Source organism: Benincasa hispida, chromosome 7, assembly GCF_027475165.1.
Source record: "Benincasa hispida cultivar pf3 chromosome 7, pf3_genome.v1.1, whole genome shotgun sequence".
In the NCBI taxonomy this organism is placed as follows: Eukaryota; Viridiplantae; Streptophyta; class Magnoliopsida; order Cucurbitales; family Cucurbitaceae; genus Benincasa; species Benincasa hispida.
Genome location: NC_143484.1, coordinates 40771811 through 40793782, shown reverse-complemented (window position 1 = coordinate 40793782; position 21972 = coordinate 40771811). Strand labels below are relative to the sequence as shown.

General features: G+C 31.4%; 2 protein-coding genes and 1 long non-coding RNA gene across 3 annotated transcripts; all 3 read right to left on the bottom strand.

Annotated features, from left to right (window-relative positions):
- Positions 1 to 331: 331 nt before the first annotated feature.
- On the bottom strand, positions 332 to 3189 carry LOC120082211 (actin-97-like). Its single transcript, XM_039037488.2, has 5 exons — positions 3069 to 3189; positions 2014 to 2082; positions 1512 to 1905; positions 699 to 1312; positions 332 to 604 (listed from the first exon to the last, which is right to left on the bottom strand). Exons 2-5 carry the CDS (start codon positions 2071 to 2073, stop codon positions 539 to 541), a joined length of 1134 nt encoding a protein of 377 aa, XP_038893416.1. The 5' UTR covers positions 2074 to 2082; positions 3069 to 3189; the 3' UTR covers positions 332 to 538.
- A 7361-nt stretch (positions 3190 to 10550) lies between these two features.
- On the bottom strand, positions 10551 to 14046 carry LOC150035163 (uncharacterized). The gene is made up of 2 exons (XR_016530906.1): positions 13470 to 14046; positions 10551 to 10766 (listed from the first exon to the last, which is right to left on the bottom strand). It is a non-coding gene; the product is annotated as an uncharacterized LOC150035163 (long non-coding RNA).
- A 5634-nt stretch (positions 14047 to 19680) lies between these two features.
- On the bottom strand, positions 19681 to 21498 carry OBP3 (OBF-binding protein 3). The gene has a single exon (XM_090315707.1). It carries the CDS (start codon positions 20871 to 20873, stop codon positions 20091 to 20093), a length of 783 nt encoding a protein of 260 aa, XP_090171833.1. The 5' UTR covers positions 20874 to 21498; the 3' UTR covers positions 19681 to 20090.
- Between the last annotated feature and the right edge of the window lie 474 nt (positions 21499 to 21972).

The window sequence follows — 21972 nt, the reverse complement described above, 5'->3', positions numbered from 1 at the left end:
TAAATTACTTATTAGGAGAAGAACAAAAAGAATTGACACAATGTCCATCATGCTCCATATGAGGTTCTTAAAGAACAAAGAATCAAGTATCATAAATAATATTTTATCAAGTAGTACTTGATAAAATTATAGTACATACATAATTGGTTCAGAAAAATAAAAAAGAAAGAATAAAAAATCATAATAAACTTCATATTTTATAGACTTTGAGAATCAGTAAAAAGAAAACAACCCACATAAAATTCTAAAGCCCCTCTAAAGCCCTATCCCTTGACAGATTTAGAGATAAATCTTGAGGGAAAATAATAAGAAAGAATATGACAGATTGTGAAAAAATTTTCAATAACAGAATATTATTGAAAGAATTTGAACCCTTTTATCAAGTAAAATCCAGGCCATCTCAAAATTTGAATAACAGAAGGAATAAACAAAGCTAAAGCCAAAGAGAGGAGCTTTAAACAAGTTTTGATTCCATTTCAGAACACACCATTTTTGCTCTTCTCTTCCACCAATGAATCTTCTTCCTATTCTTCTTCCTTTAGAAGCATTTCCTGTGCACAATCGATGGTCCAGATTCATCGTATTCCGCTTTGGCAATCCACATCTGCAGTCCAAAAGAGGTCAATCAAAGTTATAAATCTACTAGTAATCGGTAAGTTGGCTTGTAAATTGTTGGCATTGAGTATAAGAAAACCAACCTGTTGGAAGGTGCTAAGGGATGCCAAGATGGATCCTCCGATCCAGACACTGTACTTTCTCTCCGGTGGTGCCACTACCTTTATCTTCATGCTGCTAGGGGCCAGGGCAGAGATTTCCTTGTTCATTCTATCAGCAATGCCCGGGAACATGGTCGAACCACCGGATAGGACAATGTTGCCATACAGGTCCTTCCTGATATCCACATCACACTTCATGATAGAGTTGTATGTAGTCTCATGAATGCCTGCTGCTTCCATCCCGATCATGGAGGGTTGGAAAAGAACTTCGGGACATCTGAATCTCTCTGCACCGATGGTAATCACCTGTCCATCAGGCAATTCGTAGCTCTTTTCAACGGATGAGCTGCTCTTGGATGTTTCCATCTCCTGTTCATAATCAAGGGCGATATATGCCAGCTTTTCTTTCATATCTCTCACAATTTCACGCTCAGCAGTTGTGGTAAAAGAGTATCCACGCTCAGTGAGGATTTTCATCAGGTTATCTGTGAGATCACGGCCTGCCAGGTCAAGACGAAGGATGGCGTGTGGGAGGGCATACCCTTCGTATATAGGAACAGTATGACTGACACCATCACCAGAGTCCAACACAATACCTTAATGAACAAACACAGAGAACCTATTAGGCCAAGACCACATGCTCTACAAATTACAAACATAGAACTTGGATTATTCAAACTATTGCCATTCTCCCTGTTCAAATGAGATCACATGAACACTGTCACCAATTAAAGTTACATGATAGCACTAGCATCCCATAAGCTAAATAAAATGACTCAAATGGATACTTCTTACCAGTTGTACGACCACTTGCATACAAGGACAGAACGGCTTGAATGGCAACATACATGGCTGGAGTATTGAAAGTCTCAAACATGATTTGTGTCATCTTCTCACGATTGGCCTTTGGGTTAAGTGGAGCTTCTGTTAGGAGAACCGGGTGCTCCTCAGGTGCAACACGAAGTTCATTATAAAAAGTATGATGCCAAATCTTTTCCATGTCGTCCCAATTGCTAACAATACCATGCTCAATTGGGTATTTCAAAGTCAAAATACCACGTTTGGATTGAGCCTCATCACCTACATAAGCATCTTTCTGACCCATCCCAACCATCACACCTGTGTGGCGAGGACGACCCACAATACTAGGAAACACAGCTCTTGGAGCATCATCTCCAGCAAACCCAGCCTAGAGAGTAACACAAAAGACACCATTTCATCTTAGATGAAAATTGAGTTCACAACAAATTAAAGAATGATTGCAGATAATGTGTTAAGAAATGTATCAACTCAGTACCTTAACCATTCCCGTTCCATTATCACATACGAGAGGCTGAATATCCTCAGAATCTGCCATTTTCTAAGCCTGCTAGAAGAAAATGCAAGTTAAATATCAAATACATCCTTTGCTTCTTCCAAGGGCATACACTTCTCAACAAGCTAGCTCACATACACCTCGACTAGTCTTGCACGACGCTATATTACAGATATGTTTGAGAGTGATTCCAAAATGGTTGAGAGTGATTCCAAAATGGTTAAAATCACTATGAAACTCGCTTTTAATGATTTAAAACCAACATTTTGATGATATGAAAATTACATTTAAAAGGGTAAAATTAAATATTAAATTAATTTTAAGTGATTAAAGACATGTTTATTTTAAACATGAGAAAAGTGATTTAAATAATTTTAAAATCACTTTCAAACATGCACTGCCAAGGTCATGAAAACATTATTATACACTCAAAGCTGCCAACTCCTACACGTATCTACTTAATTAACCAAATTGAGTTATCTAATTGGTTATACTAAAAGATACCCCTGTCCCTATAAATTGCAACAAAAAGAAACAGCTGAATAAAACCAGGCCTCATGAAAGAAAACTTCTTCCTCCCGTGGATCTTTTGTCAATCCTCACTCAAACAGACGCCATAAATTCTATAGAGGCTTAAATATACACAATGCAATTCTTAAAGATTTTCAAGAGGAGCAATGGAGAAATGATCCACTAGACGATTCATTATACAAAATTAACAAAAAGAAAAAAGAAAACGATCAAGAAATCAATGTGATCCTTCGATTCAAACAAACCCCAAAAGGTATGATTACCCATGTACGATCAATCAAATCAAATCTAAATCTAAAAACACAGGCATCCTCACGTCCAAAAACAGAAATAAAGATCCCCCACATTGCCATTCCTCTTCCCATTTCTTTCATTCATTCAAACATCAAACAAAACAAAACTATCAAGATGCACAACAAACAAACAAAACAGATATGAATGAACAAAGGAAGCAAGAGATAAAGAAGAAATCAAAGGGAAATGAATGTAGAGAGTGAGAATTGAACCTTTTGGCAATGCAATGAGAGGATTGATTGAAGGAGAGAAAGAAAGCGAGGGAAAGAGAGAGAGAAAGAAAGAAGCATATAAAGGAGGAAACGGAGAAGACGGAATGGAAGAGGGAAGTGAGATTGAATGTGGGCCGTTGGATCTTGAAGAAAGTTCGACCCAGACTGGATCCACAAGAACGCGTCCGTTGTGCCTCTTAGGCCACACCACTTTCCGGCTTTCTTGTCATTTTTCTTAAATTGCCTTTTGCTCCCTTTACTATTTTTGTTTTCGTATTCCACATTAAAATATTACTCCCCAAATCTTTGCTTAATTATATATATATTATCTAACATTACAATTTTGATCCTTTATGTCCCTGTTTGGTTTTTATTTGATTCTTTTGTGTTAGAATTGAGGATTTAGTTTTTTATGGGATTCTTCTTTATAATCTTAAAAATCTCCGTTTAAGATTGAATTTGAAATTGTTAAAATTATTATTAAATATATATTTAATCATTCAAAACAAATATTAATAGTAAAAAAGTCATACTGATACTTTAAAACCAAACACAAGAATATATTTCGAGAATTTTGCGTTAAACATTTTAAAGTTCTCAATTTTTTTTATAATTTCAATTTCAAGTGTTTCTTAATATTGTTTTAATTAATCTAATTTTTTTAACTACTTTTTATATTAATTTTTTCCTTTAAGAAAAACCCATTTTGATTGTCACAATTGGTAAGCTAATACTAAACACACTTTACATCATAATTTTTTAAAGGTGCATATAGAAAAAACTGTTTCATTTTAATATATATATAGATATATATATATATTTCTAAAGTTATTCTAAACATCCTCTTTTTCCAATTTCATCAAAATACATCTTCAATTTAAATATGTTTTGTAATTTTTATGTTAAATCAGAATAGATGTTGCTATTTTCATCTTTCTAACAAGATTGCTACTTGCTTATTACCTCATCTCTTATAAATTGATTTTCATCTTTCCCAAGAAGGTGTTTATATTCTTAAAGAAATCAATTTTCATCTTTCTAACGAGATTTAAATAAGTTCCCAATATCAATTTTTATAGGTTTTGATGGGTCAATCTGTGGTACCTCATATGGATATCGATGAGAAGCTTGGCCTTGTTGAGAGCCAACCAGAAGGGTCATTGAAGCAATGCAAGTTAGAAAAATAATACTCTCAAGTCGCACCTAGAATGTTTAGCTCGTAATGCTAAGTAGTGAAACTTTAGACCCAACATGGATGCAAGTTAATGTTATGGGTGATTTTGGATCGAAAAGTATAATTTATATAAAATAAGAAGATAACAAAGTTTGGGCCAAAAAAAAAGCATCCTAGGCCCAAAATTGACCTGGGGAAGAGGGTTAGACCGGTCAAAGCCCAAATTGACATGTTTGGCCTCGGCCTCGGCTGACCCTAGCAAAAATAACGAAAGTGGCATGTCCTACACATTTTCTAGTCCAAAGCATCGCCCTAGGTCCATTTTGACATGTCCTGCGCATTTTCTAGTCCAAACTTGGTAAGTCATCTAATTATCCTAAGGCGACTCCAAAATCTTAAGGACCAACCTAGGTCACTATAAATACATCATTATAACTTCATATGAGATAACTTGAGTCTTACTCTGAAACTCTGTAGTTTCCACTCTTTTACTCTCTAATTAAAGCATCGGAGTATGTATGGCAAGCACCACATTGGTGTGCAAGTTTTATCTTTTGTAGACCACGTTATTCTCCTCTTCAAACAAATTCACCATTGGTATCACACGAAGGTCAGGTGTATTTTCCCTGTCCAAAATTTGACATCAACAAGTACAATGATTGAATTTTTAGTCAAAATTCAAAAAAAAAAAACAAGTTTTTAAAAGTCATGGCCTCGTTTGGTAACCATTTCGATCGTTTCTGGTTTTTTATTTTTGAAAAGTAAACCTATAGACACTACTTCTACCTCCAAATTTCTTCATTTATTATCTACTTTTTATCAAGGTTTAAAATACTAACCAAAATGTGAAAACTATAAAAAGTAGCTTTTAAAAATTTGTGTTTATTTTTTGAATTTAGCTAAGAATTCAACCCTTGTACTTAGAAAGGATGCAAATCATTGTGAGAAATGGAGATAAAATATGTTTAATTTCCTTTTAATACTTTTGTTTCCCTTTTTGACGTATATTTATCAAGAAATTTCCATTCTTTCTAATTTTATCCGACAACAAGATTTCGGTAATAAGTTTCAAACTTATTATATACTAATAATAATTAAAAAACAATATTATTAAAAAAAAATACCCTGAAAATTTTTTTCCTTACTAATACTTCATTTGCTAAAATTTTAATATTTTTTTCCAGAAGTTTTCTCTAAAGTTTCCTTTTAATTTTTCTATTCCTTTCTCTGATTAATTTTATCCTCTCTAACACATATATCCTTTGATTTCTTTTACTTAATTTTTTTTTTTAAAAAAAATCCTTTTTGGTTCTCAAGAATATACTCAATTCCTAAGTGCGTTTAGTCATTGGATTCTTAAAATCCCAAGATTTTAAGAATATGTTCAAAAGTCCCTAAAGTAATTCTTTTATTATTTTAAATAAAAATATGACATTTTAAATTTTTATAAAATTATCTATTCTCTCTCTTTCAATTTTTTAATTGTTTTTCTAATTTAATATATCATATCATCATTTAAAATAAGAAACCTTTTAAAATTATTCTTAAAAACTCAAAGACTAGAAGGTTATATTTTAGGAAGTCAGAGGCGGTTTGAAACATAAAGTTGATTATTATTGTTTGTGGTTATTATAATATTATGTATTTAGAGTGTAGACTATTTTAACTCAGGTTATAATATCTTATGTTTCGGCCTTGAGACCAACTATTTTTAGTCTAGTTATAATAGTATGTATTTGGGTGTAACTATTTTAGTCTATGTTTAGATTTTTTTCTACTATTTTTTATTTTTTTGTAATTACATTCTTGTACTTTAATTTAAGAAGGGAAGTTGATTAATTTTTTTTATGCTTCATTTTTTTATAACTATACTAAATTAGAAAAGATCAAGTTTGAAACTTTTTCAGTGTTTATATAATTATATTTTTTTATATTTTACTTTTTTTTTTTAAAAAAAAAAGAATTGGATTACTTTTTTTATATACTTCATTTTTTATAACTACACTATTACAAAAAAAAAGGTCAAAGTTGATTTTTTTAATTACATTTTTTATATTTAAATTTAAGAAATGAATTTAATTAATTTTTTTATGATTAATCTTTTATAACTATACTAAAACTTTAAAAAATCAAAGTTGAAACCTTTTTTTTTATATAATTACATTTTTTAATGCTTTAGTTTAAGAGAGTACTTTGATTCCATTTTTTTATACTTCATTTTCTATATATTTACTAAAGCTAAAAAAAGGGTCATGTTGAATTTTTTTTTTTTTTTTGGGAAATATTACTACAACTAGAAAAAATGTCAAATTTGAGTTTTTTTTTTCTACTTACAATTTAATTTGAGAAAGCAAAAGTTGGAACTTTTTCAATTTTTTTTATCACTACATTTTGTATACTTTAATTTAAGTTAAAAATCTGAATAGACTTCTCAATAGACTTCTTTTATATTTCATTTTTATAATTATGCTAAAAAAGCTACAAAAGAAGGTTAAAGTTGAACATTTTCATATTTTTTGAAATTACATTTTTATATATATACTTTAATTTCAGGAAGTATTATTTTGTAATTTAATGGTTGTATCTTATTTTATATTTAAATGAAAATAGAAAACTGGTTTTTTTGTTTTAAATGATGTTATTTTAATAATTATTAACAAAAAGATTTCATGCTCTCATGTAATTGTAGTTTGTAATTTACATGTGTTTGACATATACATACCTCCTATTGATGAATACTAGAAATTGTCTCATTTCAAGCGATGCTATGAAGGTCGTTTCCATTCAATACAACATCTAGATTATTGGTCATAATCATCATTTACAGAAGTTCATCCAAATGTAGACTTATTAAGAGAACAGAGTTGCCCAAAAAGTATGCTCATTCATAATGAAATGGATTGGAGAGAGATTAGCCAAAAAGTTCAAGGTACAATTTGCAAAGGAGAAAGACATAACAAGCGTACTTGTCCACAACGTACATTAAGTGCTTCCTCTTCGAGCCATTGATGACTTCGTTATGTAATCCATTTTCTATGTTTTTTTTATTTTTTATGTAATTATATTTTTTATGAAATAGATTTTGTTATGTAATGAATTTTTTTTATATATTTTTTTTGTTATGGACATAACTACTATATTGTTGAACTTTATCCTTTGTTATGTAATGTAATTTGAACTTCTTAGGTAATGGAGTCCGGTCCTTCTAATCATATGCAACTATATCAAAGAAATACCTGTTGTTCATAATCGATATGGGATCGTTCTTCTACCATAGTTTTGGGTTGCCGGAGAGAGGAGAAATCTGCACAACATACTATCCCATTTGATCCATGCATTACTCCTCACGTTCAACAAGTTGGTTTTCTTGGGGTTGCACAAATTGGATTTATCCAACTTGATTGACACCTCATTACTGCTTTAGTAGAGCGTTGGAGACTAGAAACCCACACATTTTCACTTGTCTTGTGGGGAATGTACAATTACTTTACAGGATGTTGCTATTCAGTTTGGGTTACGAGTGGACGGAGAACCTTTGGCAGGTTCATTACAATATGATTGGAAAACTGTTTGTGATGAGCTCTTGTGCGTTCTACCAAATGATCTGAAAGGCTCAAGATTAAGTATCCCGTGGTTAGCGTCCCAATTTTTCTAGAATTTCCTCCTGATGTCGACGACATCAGCGTACGTAGATATGCATGAGCATACATTATGCAACTTATTGGAGGATTTTTGTTCGCTGATAAGTCAAATTCTCTGGTACATCTTATGTTTCTCCCTCTACTGTCTAATTTTGAACATGCTGGTATGTACTCATGGGGTGGTGCCTGTCTTGCATGACTTTATAGAGAACTTTGTCGGGTTACTAATACACAAGCGTTGGAAATAGCGGGATCACTGATACTACTACAGGTATGGGCTTATGATGTATTTAAAATTGTAGCACCACAAGTCTAGTTATAGGACCCTAGGTCATCGTCCACTCAGTGCCAAATATTTTTTCATTTATATATTTATTCCATTATCATTTTATGTAATAATATAAATTAATTGTATTTTTTTTATAATTTTAGATAAAGTGGTGTATTAATTGGCTCTAAACAGTCACAAATATGTTACTATTATACCAACAAATATTTGACAGATTGATGCACAATCAAGTAACAAATGTATATATAAATGAATATTTGAAACCTTTTGGGTGTATAATAATAATTATTTTTTTGTCAGATTAATTGGACATCATACACACAAGATATTTGATCATCATTACTTGATTACTGTCGTGATGGTCAATACATCTGGTTGACCATTAGCTCTTTTATATGCTTCTATATAGTAGAGTGGCATCATCCAGATTGTGTGTTGAGACAGTTCGATCTGCAACAAATGGTACCTTCGTTGTGTTATACACTCCCAGCACTATACCAGATTGAAGGTAAGCACAACCAATACTGACGTCGAATTCATGCAGAATATATATCCTATTGGCGTGTGCGTCATGATCGTTGTGCACAGGGAGAAATAAAAAATGGACCAGCTATATCAGATGATTATTTTTCCTGGTGACTCAATTACGAGGCGATTTATCACATCTGACTGCGCTTACTATTAATGCATGGTAAGAGATTTATAATCTTACATTTCCCAAATATATAGTATGAATATTATTTAATATTATTTTTTCATCGTACAAAATAATTTTATATAAGATGTACAACAATATTTACGTTGAGTTCAATGTGTGACCAAACATTGGTTAACGTAGAAAGTATTATTTAACAAACAAGATGACTCAATGTTGCTGACACTAATTGAAGACGTATTCATCATAGATGACAATGGCAACAAGGTGAAGTTAATTTAAAGACACACGAAAACAACCACTGTGGGGTAAGCATTAAGAGGGTCGTCTTTGAACTTCATGTAAACTTCTATTTTGAAATTAAAAAACTATTTTCTCTTTTTCTAAATAAGACTCTACCATATCCATGAGATCTTCTTTTTTTATTATTATTATTTTTATTTTTTATAGAGATGTACTACTTAGTCAAGTCAAATTTTTATTTTTAATATGGGTGCAAACTAATTAAGTTTTCATTACAAATTAAATATATAATTAAGTTTAGTAATGATGAAATTTGATAATTAAAATTAAAAAAAAAAGTCAAAGACAAAAAACAAAAAACAAAGGCAAATCGTGGACTCAATCCACGAGTATGCCTTTGACCAGTCCACCAGCTCTAACCTGATACTATAACATGGTGCTGACTTGATGTTGATTGGATTAAAAGTTAATTGTGTACCGGGTACACGATTATCCTTCCCAAAAATTATCTTATTTTTGTCAATAACTTCCATTCACACATATTTTTTAAAATTCTTTTCCATCTACCCCGTTTTTGTCACTAGTTTGAAAACCACTATTTTCTTGAACTTTACCCTAGAAAACTATTCAAAATTATGTTAACATATTTCTATGTACATTGACATACTAAAAAAAAAAAAAAATTAAACTTGTGGACACTACTTCCACCTCCAAATTTCTTTCTTTATTATCTACTTTTCACCAATGATTTAAAAATAAGCCAAATTTTAAGAACTAAAAAAGTATCTTTAAAAAAATTATTTTTGGAATTTGGAATTTGGCTTAGAATTCAATCACTATAAATGTGGATAGAATATACCTAATTTTCAAAAACAAAACAAAAAACCAAAAGGTTACCAAACGAGCCTGAGTGATCAACTATAATAATCCATTCCATTCAACTCTACTTGGGGCTCAAACCTCTCAGATCTAATTGCACCTATTCTTCAAAACATGAGAACTAGAATGGTAATTTTCTGAAGTTACTTTTTTTTTTTTTTTTTTCTTTTTGCTTCCTTTAAATTTCTTTTTGTGTATTACTTTTATTTCAATTTCTCTTCTAATATATATTTTTCCTTTTTCTATCTAAAGTTTCTCTAATGTACACTAAGAGAAATGTGACTTCTCCCGATGTCACATTTCGTCGGGAGAGCCTCTCCCGACGAATAAACGATCGTCGAGAGTTTGGTTGGGAGAAATCCGTCAGGAGAGGATCTCCTGACGCACATTTAAACGGCGTCGACATGTGCGTTGGGAGTTCCCCCATAACCCCCGACGTCGTTTGTACATCGGGAGATCTACCATAACTCCAGACGCGGTTTTAAAGTGCGTCAGGAGATCCTATATGCGTGGAGAGTATTAAAATTTAATATATCGTTTGTAATTTTTTAAAATTTGATCTGAAAACCTGTAAAACATATTAAACCAAATAAAGATTCACATAATTAAAAAACGAAAATGAAGTCCATATTATAACAAGTAAATAAAAAATTACAATATCCAAACAAAGTCGATATTAGAAATTACAATATCCAAACGAAGTTGATAAACATTCATATCACAAATACATAAAAGAAGTAAAATCAAAACAACATCTAGAACACGTTCCGAACACAACATCTTTAACAATTGTCCTAGCTCATCTCCGAACAACATTCTACAATAAAACAAAAATATTGAAATGTTATATCGATAAATATCCACAACACGTTCAAACTTCAATACCGGTGGTAATAAAACTCTACCCACCCTCCACGACAAACATGTAACCTCCCGAACATCAAAAACACACAAAACGCCTCAAGAATGACCAACACACATAAAACTCAAATTTGTCTCCAAAATGGTTTATCTCAATCCCCTCCCCTCCCCCCTCCCCTACTAACACAACACATTACCCATCCCCGACGAAAAACATGGAACCTCCCGAATATCAAAAACATACAAAGCGGCTCAAGAATGACCAACACACATAAAACTCAAATTTATCCCTAAAATGGTTTATCTCAATTCCCCCCCCCCCCCCCCCTCCCCCCCCCCCCCCACCCACCACAACACATTAAACTTCGTAAACATTCATAAATACACAAGATAGCCAAGTTCAAGGACAAGACGGGTGTAATGAAACTCTACCCACCCCCCATGACAAACATGGAACCTCCCGAACATCAAAAACATACAAAACGAGTAAACAATGACCAACACACATAAAACTCAAATTCGTCCCCACCAACCCAACCCCTCACAACACATTAAACTTCGTAAACATTCATAAATACACAAAATAACCAAGTTCAAGGACAAGACGGGTGTAATGAAACTCTACCCACCCCCCACGACAAATTGGAACCTCTCGAATATCAAAAACACACAAAACGAGTAAACAATGACCAATACACATAAAACTCAAATTCGTCCCCATAATGGTTTATCTCAAAGCCCCCCACCCCCGAACATGGAACCTTCTGAACATAAAAAGCATACAAAACGAGTAAACAATGACCAACACGCATAAAACTCAAATTCGTCCTCAAAATGGTTTATCTCACCCTCCCCCCCAACACATTAAACTTCATAAACATTCATAAATACACAAGATAGCCAATTTGAAGGACAAGACGAGTGTAATGAAACTCTACTCACCCCCCACGACAAACATGGAACCTTCCGAACATCAAAGACACACAAAACGAGTAAACAATGACCAACACACATAAAACTCAAATTTGTCCTCAAAATGGTTTATCTCAACCCCCTCCCCCCTACCACAACACATTTTAACTTCGTAAACATTCATAAATATACAAAATAGCCAAGTTCAAGGACAAGACGAATGTAATAAAACTTTACCCACTCCCACGACAAACATGAAATCTCCTGAACATCAAAAACACACAAAACGAGTAAACAATGACCAACACACATAAAACTCAAATTCGTCCCCAAAATGGTTTATCTCAACCCCCCACCACAACACATTAAACTTCGTAAACATTCATAAATACACAAAATAGCCAAGTTTAAGGACAGATAGGTGTAATGAAACTCTACCCACCCCCATGACAAACATGGAACCTACCGAATATCAAAAACATACAAAACGAGTAAACAATGATTAACACACATAAAACTCAAATTCGTCCCCAGAATGGTCTATCTCAACACACCCTCCCCACCACCACCACACATTAAACAATGAAAACATTCATAAATACACAAGATAGCCAATTTGAAGGACAAGACGGGTGTAATGAAACTCTACCCACCCCCACGAAAAACATGGAACCTCCCGAACATCAAATTCATCCCCAAAATTCACAATATGAGGGAGATATTCCATATGTTAATAGATGTCGTTTCACAATATCTATCTTTTCCCAAATTGAATTCATACAATTCTTGCATGGACATCTTATTCATCCAGAATCATTAACATGAAATCTTGTCATATCTAAGAACTGTGATACTCCTTTCTATACTCCACTAATAACTTATTCCTTAGTTTAATCCATTCTTTATTCATCCTTAAAAATAAATATTTTCTGACCAACTTGTAATCCAAAACAATAACTTGGATTAGAGGACAAAGTACAAAGTATTATTAAGCATTGAGTTCCATAATTTTCATTTTTTAAGGCAAAATAAACACATAGGTCCTTAGACCGTTTAAATTGTCTTAACAACTTTCAAATATTTTATTTAATACATCTCCAAGCTTTCAATTTTGTGTCTAATATAGGTCTTTCATCTATTCAATATTTTCTAAAATTTACAAGCCTATTGGACACAAAATTTGAAGTTCAATTTTCTATTAGACACAAAATTTAGTTTTATGTCTAGTAGATTCTTTAAACTTTTTTAAAATATTAAATGTGTTAAGTATCAAATTGGAGGTTTAAAGATTTATTTTATATTTTTTAGATTAATATAGGTCTTTCATCTATTCAACATCTTCGAAATGTTAAATCATGCATACTTGGGTTCCAAATAATCAACATCATATGACATGTTCGTTATAAAATTACTCTCAACAATTTCAAAAAATTGTAAAACAAATATATTCTGCAAAATCGACGAGATATTAATGGGCATGATTTGTACAAAAAAAATTCAGAGAAGATTTTAATGGGCATGATTTTAATGGGCATGATTTTAATGGACATGATTTGTATAACAATTTCAGAGAATTAACAAAAGCGAATACAATATTGAAACACATTTTAATGGGCATGATTTGTATAACAATTTCAGAGAATTAACAAAAGCGAATACAATATTGTTAATGGGCATGATTTGTACAAAAAAATGTGAAATAATGATTTAAATAAATATACAAGATAAAATAAAATGAAAAGATTACCTGCAAAGAGACGACGGAGGCGGCGGGCAGTTGATTGGGGGTGTGGCGGCGGAGGAAAAATGGATGAAAAATGGGAGAGGGAGGGAAAGGAGTTGGTGGAAAAACACTAAAGGGAGAAATGGGAGAAAAATAAGGTGGGAAAAATGGGATTGGAAAAATGGAGAAAATGGAAGGTAAGGTATAAAAGGATGGGAAAATGGGGAGAGAGAGGGAGAATGGTGAAGAAAATGAGGAAAATGGGAGAAGGAGGGAAAAAATTGAGAGGGAGAGGAAGAAATAGCTTGGCGGCACCGGTTAGGGGAAGGGGGAGATGGGGTTAGGGTTTTATGAAAATGGGGAAAAAAATGGGGGAATGGGGAAGAAGAAGGGGTCTGGTTTAAACCAGACCCCTCTCCCGATGGGCAACGCCTAGCGTCGGGGAACTCCTGACACCCTAACTCCCGACGTTCTATTTAGGCGTCGGGAGAACTCCTTTTTCTTGTAGTGGTATCTATCTATCTCTAAAATTTATCTTTCTGTTTTAGTGCATCTCTCTAAATTTTCTCTATGATTTTTCTTATTATTTCTCTAATTAGTTGTAGCTAGCCTAACCTATCCCTCCTTTTTTAACTCTATGTCTAACATTATCATTTCATTCTTCCTACTCCCTTTTTCTTTTTCTCTAATTAATATTCTCTCTTTAACATATTTCTAAATTTTAATATTCTCATTTTGATTCTCTTCTTCTAATTCTTCTCTCACTCTATCTTTCTAAAGTTACTTTCTCACTCCTTTTTATTAAAAAAATAATTTTAAAATTTTTTATTTTGTTCGACTTATTTTATTGTTTCTAACATTTTTCACTACTATTCAACTAAAATGGTTATAAGACGATAAGTATCCTCCTAAATAATTTGGAATACCATGGTACAAATCACACATTTTTCACCTATTGAAATAATTATTTTCACACATTTTTTTTTGTATTCAAAGGTGGCTTTTGTTTCTTTTTTCCAAACTTTTTTTGTGCATGCTTGTGACAGGTAAAACTATATAGTACTCCAAGGGGATGAATATAGTTTAGTTTGAGGAGTTTTTTATTCTTTATTTACTTCATTTCTTGCTTTTGAATTTTACCCCAAAGATATATGTGTTTCTTTTAGTCCAAATTGAACTAACTAAAATTTATTGCAATTAATTTCTAAATATATTTGTAAAGCAGAGTTGATTTTCATAGGTTCGCTTGAATTAAATTTTTTTCGAGCATAAGCAATTCATACTTATTATTAATTATTCAAGATAATTTTTCTTGTAATGAAAATATTTATGAATATGTTCCTCTTAAACTTAATTCGGATCTATTATTGTTATTATAAATTATTTTTTTAAATTTAATAATATGGAAAGATTTAAACTTTTAACCTCTTGATTGAGATTCATGTATCATATGTTCGGTGGAACTATATTTAAGTTGACTTAAAATTAATTTTTTAAGTTTTTAAAATATATAACTTTTCGTATATGAATTTCAAATTTAATTTGATGGTTGAGGAAGAAAATAAATTTTTAAGAAATTGACCTTTTATTTTATTTTTGTTAAATATAAATTTTTGAATAAATGACTCAAAATAACTCAAACCCTACAGCGCTTTGTGGGGTGCTTAGCTTCCAAGTGCTTGATTAGCTATCACAATGAACTTTGAGGCTGTTGTGCCAAGTACCAAGCATCTCATAGTTGGTTTGGGAGCAATGGAGATTCATTTAATTCGTCATTGATGAAGTTTTGTTTATTCGCTTGTGATCAACTATGTTTGGATTGACTATTCATCGACAATTTTAGATCGAGAAATTCGATGTTTAAGTAATTTATAGCTAAATTTTATTTAAAAATAATGTTTGGTTAGATTACAAGTTTAGTTTTTAAACTTTCAAGGTTATGTGTCTAGTAGATGAGATATATTTTTTTTAAAAAAATCAATTTTATATATCAAATAAGTCAAGTTGTCATTAATAACTCTATCAACTGAATGTTTACAAGACATGATGACTGTTGGGCGTGTTTGGAGGCTAGAATATAATGAATTTATAATGGGTTGTAATTCCAAACTTACGTTTGGATTAAAGGCTTTGGGCATGTTTTATAATCTATATTTCATTTTTTTTTGCATCCACTTTTTTAACTCAACCCTCTTTTCCACTGTTTTCAAGCTTCACGGTCCTATTTTAACATCGATTTTAACATTTTATCATGAAAAAATCGTAAAAAGTACAAAATTGAAAACTTTTTAAATTACAAGAACCTATTAGAAGTATAACTTTCAATGTATAGTGACCTTGTAAAAATTTAGAACTTCAAAAAGTTGGAAATTGCTATAAACTATTAACTTTATAATTAGCTGATAGAATATAATAGAAGGAAAACAACATGTTGATTTTGGTGAGTGAGAGAATTAAATAGTGCATAAAGGGAATGGCATAAGGAAAAAAAAGTGAAAGCTGCCATATATATTACTTTCACTTTTCACAAAATTCCCTACCCTTTCTCTCCTTAATTTACCTCTCACTCTCATTCATCTCTTCTTTCTTTGCTTCTTCACTTCTTTTCCCTCCACATTCTTCACTAATTACATTGTATAATATGATAGAGAGAGATCACTAAGTTATGTTTTCAAAATGGTCTTTTTGTTGTTTTTTTTAAATCATGATTTGATGACACATGTAAAAGTTATAGTGTCAGTTTGTATGTATATGTTGAAGCTATTATATATTCTCATTTTTTTTTAAAGAGGAAAAATAACTCCCATACAAAAATACTTCTAGTTTCTATCGTTTATTTAAAAAATACTTCTAATTCTTCCAAAAGTTTTAATATTGTCTTTTCTTTTAGAAAAATGGTACTTCATTAAGGGACATATATGAGAAACAAATTAGAAAAATGATATTCATGGATGATATTACGACTTATGTAATATTCAAAACTTGAACTTTTATAAAAAAAAAAACTAGAATTTCTCTTTAGAATAGGAAAAATCATCAGAATTTTATCGGCAGAAAGTCGAAATGTATGTCAGAATATCGTTCTTTTAGACCTTAATCTAATTAAGTGTCCTAGTCACTACACCACATCGTCACACGACACCGTTCAAATTTTCATCTAATATCATATTTAAAGTATTTAACGATAGAAAAAAAAATTATGTTAGATTTTTTGTTTATAAAACAATATGTCGTTAAACTACTGTTTATATTATCAAAATTTACATGTGTCACATGTAAGAGATAGATTTTGTTAATCAACAATTTGCATATCCTGCATCATTTAACATCAACAACACGTCTAAAATCTATATATCTAAAATATGTTAATAAAATAATAATTAAGGTTTCGTTTGATAACCATTTTGTTTTTTGGTTTTATTTTTAAAAATTAAGCCTATAGACACTACTTCCACCTCCAAATTTCTTCTTTTGTTATCTACTTTTTATCAATGTTTAAAAAACCAAGTCAAATTTTGAAGAAAACAAAAAATAGCTTTTAAAAAGTTATTTTTGCTTTTGGAATTTGGCTAAGAATTCAACCATTATACTTAAGAAAGATGCAAATCATTGTAAAATAGGAAGGAAATAGACTTAATTTTCAAAAATCAAAACAAAAAACGAAATGGTTATCAAACGGGATCTAAACGATCATCGAACACATTAATGATAAAGTAAAGAACTCTATAACGTTAATGACCCAAATTGCAATATTTCCTAAAGATTAAAGACAATAGGATACAATTAGCTTTTAATTTCAAGTCTTTTGGAAACCAATATATATGTTTGTTAACTTTGTGTGTCCTTATCTCTTTTTTCTTTTAATTTCTCAAAGTTTCAAAGGAATATTTACCCCTAAATTATCATTACTTACTAGATATAAAAATTATGTAGCAAAGCCATAGTCAAAAGCCTTGTATTATGGTTGATTTTATATGGAAAAAAGAAGAAAGGTAAAGAGAGTGACAAAAAACAAGACAAAGGATCAGACAGAATCCGAGGAATTTTTTTGCTTTTTTAGTCAGCTTTGACCATGTGGAGAGCTCAGTGATTTTACATTTTTTTTAAAAAAAAAATAATTTGTAATAATTTTATATTAAAAAAAAAAATCCAATCAAAAGACTCCCACTTCAACTTCAGTACTCTCTGCATGGTTTTGAGTGGAAATTTGTTGCCTTTTTCTTTTTTTTCCCTCTTCACCTTAAAAGCAATAACATAAATACAAAAAATTCTCTCCATTATATTGATTTTCTCTTCTGTTTTTGCTTTTTATTGGTCAAATTTCTTATAATTTCATAATCATTTCTCTGTTCTTTTTTCCCACATATTTCAAAACTACCCAAGAGTGTAAGTACTTTTTTTTCCTCTTCAAAGTAACTAACTTTCATCATTAAACTCTCTCCTCCCTCCCTTTTCCCTCTCTAGGGTTTCAAACTGAAAATAAAGTCTTAAAAGATGATCAATAATATACCATCATTCACTATTTTCAATATAGGTAAATAAAGCTAGTGTGATCTATATTTAGATTATTCAAATCAATAAGTTTAAAATTTTGAAATTTTGTGACTGATTTACATCAAAAGTTAGTGTGGATGTTAAAAAAAAAAAAAAAAAAGGAGAGAGAGAGATTGATACATTATTTGTTTTGTTTGAGTCCGATACACAAATATCCTCACAGATGACAAAGGGGAACCAATCGAGTAAATGAAAAGAATCTCTACCATCTTCTTCGAAGAAGGAAGAAAAGAGATAATTTACGTCTAAAGAATTTCATAAATTAAATCACACGTCTCTATTTAACTTAGATTCATGTACTTCATAGGTTTTTTATAACTTAGGATATGTTGGATAACTATTTTGTAGTTTTAAAATTGAACGCTAAATGTTATATCTACCTATAAGCTTTTTATGGACCGTTTTTAAATATAGAAAAATTGGACCAAACTATTTACAAATATAATAAAATGTCACGGTTTATCAGTGATAGACACTGATAGATTACTATTATCTATCACTGATAAACACTGATAGACACTAATAGATATTGATAGATGTCTATCAATATTTATCACTAATTATGATATTTTATTATATTTGAAAATATCATCAGTAATTTTGTCATTAAATTTTTTTTTCTTATTTATCTTTTACAAGTATTTTCAAAATTCAAAATTTTAATTTTTAAAAGAAAATAATGTTTTTTATTTTTTATAAGTTGAATAAGAATTTAAGTATTTCCTTAAAATAACAAAAACTGCCCGAGGAGATCATGAAAAAAAAACACAATTTTTTCTTTTGAAAAAAAACATAGTTTTAGAAAATTTAATAGTTATCAAATATGACCTAAATAAATAAAATCTTCCTAACATAAATATATAAAATTTTATGAAACATGTTTGAGAAAATATTCATTGATTTAAGCATCTACCTTTAGTCAAAAGGTCTGCCATTCAAATTTTCAACTCAAAATATTTGGAAAAAAAATACAAACTTTACTCATGAGAGCCCAAAAAAAAAAAAATAAATAAAATTACAAAATTAGTTTCAATATGTGCTCTCCTATTTAGGGCTTTTTAACAGATAATCAGAAAGAAAGTTTCACTATATAAAGCAAAGGAATCTAAGTATGGGCACATAATCCAAGACCTTTTAATTCATACTCATTCTTGCTATTTGTATAAGAAACACTCTTCCCATAATCTCTAGAATACAATATCTCTAATATAGAATATCTAAATAGATAATACACTTTATTCAATATTATATCATTTCTCCCTCTTTTTTTAGTTCAACACGACAGTTAAAATCGAAGATTTGATATAATCTTCTCTCCAACCTCGTGGTCGAGAACATATGCCTTTAATTAACCAATTGAATTATCTTCGATCTAATACTTATACTTATATCTTAAGTTATATACAATAATTTACCCAGTGAATGTCTAAATGGAAAAGGTTAACTAACTGTATATCACAGTCAAATAGCATATGAGCTTTTAAACTCTCAAATTTTAAGTAAAAAACATCACAATATGAAGTTTTTACTCATCGATAGGATCTAAAGTATATTGCAATAACTCAAAGAGTCCCAAAACAAGTAATTCAAGCAGTTGTGTGTTCACAATACCCCATTGAATAATGTCAAGCATAAAATCTAAACAAGAAATTCAAGTACAATAACCATAACACTAATGTTATAACATTAAACATAATAATTTATATATATAGGTCATCTTTGTAAATATATATATATATTGTCACCCCCTAAACTTACAAAAGACTACCTTCCCAATGATATACATATATAAGAGAAACCCTATAGTGATTAATCAACCATGCACCATCCAAAATTCTAAAATTAAAATTAAAAAGAAAAAAAAAAAGAAAAAAACCCTTAGATAAAGCCTGAAACCCTAGACAGGTCCATCATTTTTTTTTCTATTTTGATCATCACTTTCTTTGCTCTCTTTTAGTCACAGTTCAGCATTGAAAACCTTTAATATGATATGATTGGTTTCAATTCTTTCTTTTTTTTTTTTTTTTTTTCTTTTTCCTAGTGAACATTTTAATAACAAAAAGAGAAGTTCAAAAGGATTGAGAAAAATTACTATCTCAATAAGTGGCTGGCGGAGGATGAGGAGAAGCCATGAAGATCGCCGCCGCCACTGCTGCCACTCCATGCATTAACGTCGCTTCCACCACCGCCACCGACCCAAAACTGAAAATTCTTCCCCAAGTTCATCCCTTTACTCTCCTCAACCTTCATTGCCCCGGCCTCCATCGTCATTCCAATGTCGTTTTCAATCCCTAATCTCGAGAACCCGCCGAGATTATACCGAGCCATGGCGCCTTCGGGTGGCTCGAATGTGTAAAGCAAATTAGGTTGTTGATCATTAGCCAAGAGAGGGAATTGTTGTGGTACTTGTTGTAATCTCCAATGGTCACCTTGAAATTCATGAACATCCAATCCTCCGGTGGTGGAGCCACCGCTTGTTGGCGGAGTTTGCGGCGGAATTATCCCCAAATTGAGGCCGTAATTAGAGAAATTATGTAAAGAAGACAAAAAGGGCAAATGGGGTTGGGTTGAAAGTGAAACCCCAGCAGTAGAATTAGTTGATCCACCTAATAATTGACGTTCACCGGCCGCCGGAGACTTCGACCGATTCCGGGATTTGGTCCTCTTGTTCCTCCGACAGCCACCGCCCACCGGAACATTCCTCAGTGCACCACCACGTGTCCAATACCGTCGACAAGTCTTACAAAAGTGGCGAGGCTGAGAAAGATTATAATTATTGAAGTAACAAAATTTGGTATTTGTAGATTCACATCTAGGGCATTTCAAGCCAGCCTCTGGATGCGGAATCTTCGCCAAACGAGCTCGATCGGTCATTGAAACCGGCCTAATCGACCCAGTACCACCTCCAACACCACCACCATCACCTCCTCCCCCACCACCAGGTGGCGGAGGTAGTAAAACCTGACCAGAATCCTCTGCAGTATCATTTCCTCCCGTCTGGTGATTCGTCAAGTAGAAAAAAAAACACAAAATCAAAAAATTCGCAAAGAAAGATGAAATATCGAGTATATTCAAGAAGAGATCGAAAAAGGGTCAGAATATTTTCCGATAAAAATGAACTTTTTTGGAGAAGAAGGAAGCTAAAGAATTAAGCAAAAACAAAGCTTTCTTTTTGTTGTTCTCTCTTTATAAGTTGTAGGTTCGAATTCAACAACTTACTGGTTGCCAGTTAGGAGGATCCAAATAAGAAGGGAGAGAAGGAAAAACCATAGTATTGTTATAATTCTTGTGAAGAGCTTTCTCTTTTGAGCAAAAGTTTGTTGATGGTGGAGAATCACATCAATGGGAGAGACTTGCTCAGAAATGAGAGAAAGAAAGAAAGAAGATAGAAAAGAGATAAAGGAAGTAGGGTTTCTTTTCTTCTTTTCTTCTTTTTTTTTTTTTTTTTTTTTTTTACTTTTTTTGTTCTCTCTTTCTCTCTCTTACCTCTAATTTCTTAATCTTGAAGTTTCATAATTTTTTTGTTGGTTTAAATTAATATGGTTTGGCCATGCATGGGGTTGGAGAGAGAGAAAAAACAAACCCTAAGATAATGAAACATTTAGGTAGGGTCTATGGGAGGTCTTTGAGCTGAGAGAAGGAATATTAAAAGAAATAAATAAATAAATATAAATGGTGATAAAAATATTTTTTTTTAAAAAAATGAAATAAAAGAAATAAAATAATAAAAAGAAGAAGAAGAAAAAGAAAAAGTTGATGGTGGGGGGAATACTGTGGGTGGAAGTGTCGCAATCGAATGTACCTTTGTTTCTGCGTCCTGTTTCCACTATTGCCATTGTTTTGTTTTCTTCTTAATTATATTCTTTTATTATATTCACCTATTTAACTTTTTCTTAATTAATTTTAACCTAAAATCAGATCTACATTTTTCGGATATACAAGAATTAAAATATCGATATCAATTTCAATATCA

What these genes read in the sequence shown, in the direction of transcription:
- LOC120082211 (XM_039037488.2), bottom strand. Translation starts at nt 2,073, where the DNA reads ATGGCAGATTCTGAGGATATTCAGCCTCTCGTATGTGATAATGGAACG. An exon ending in ATGGAACGGGAATGGTTAAG is followed by an intron (nt 1,906 to 2,013) that starts GTACTGAGTTGA and finishes GTTACTCTCTAG; the next exon opens with GCTGGGTTTGCTGGAGATGA. An exon ending in CCCTTAGCACCTTCCAACAG is followed by an intron (nt 605 to 698) that starts GTTGGTTTTCTT and finishes TTTGGACTGCAG; the next exon opens with ATGTGGATTGCCAAAGCGGA.
- OBP3 (XM_090315707.1), bottom strand. Translation starts at nt 20,873, where the DNA reads ATGACCGATCGAGCTCGTTTGGCGAAGATTCCGCATCCAGAGGCTGGC.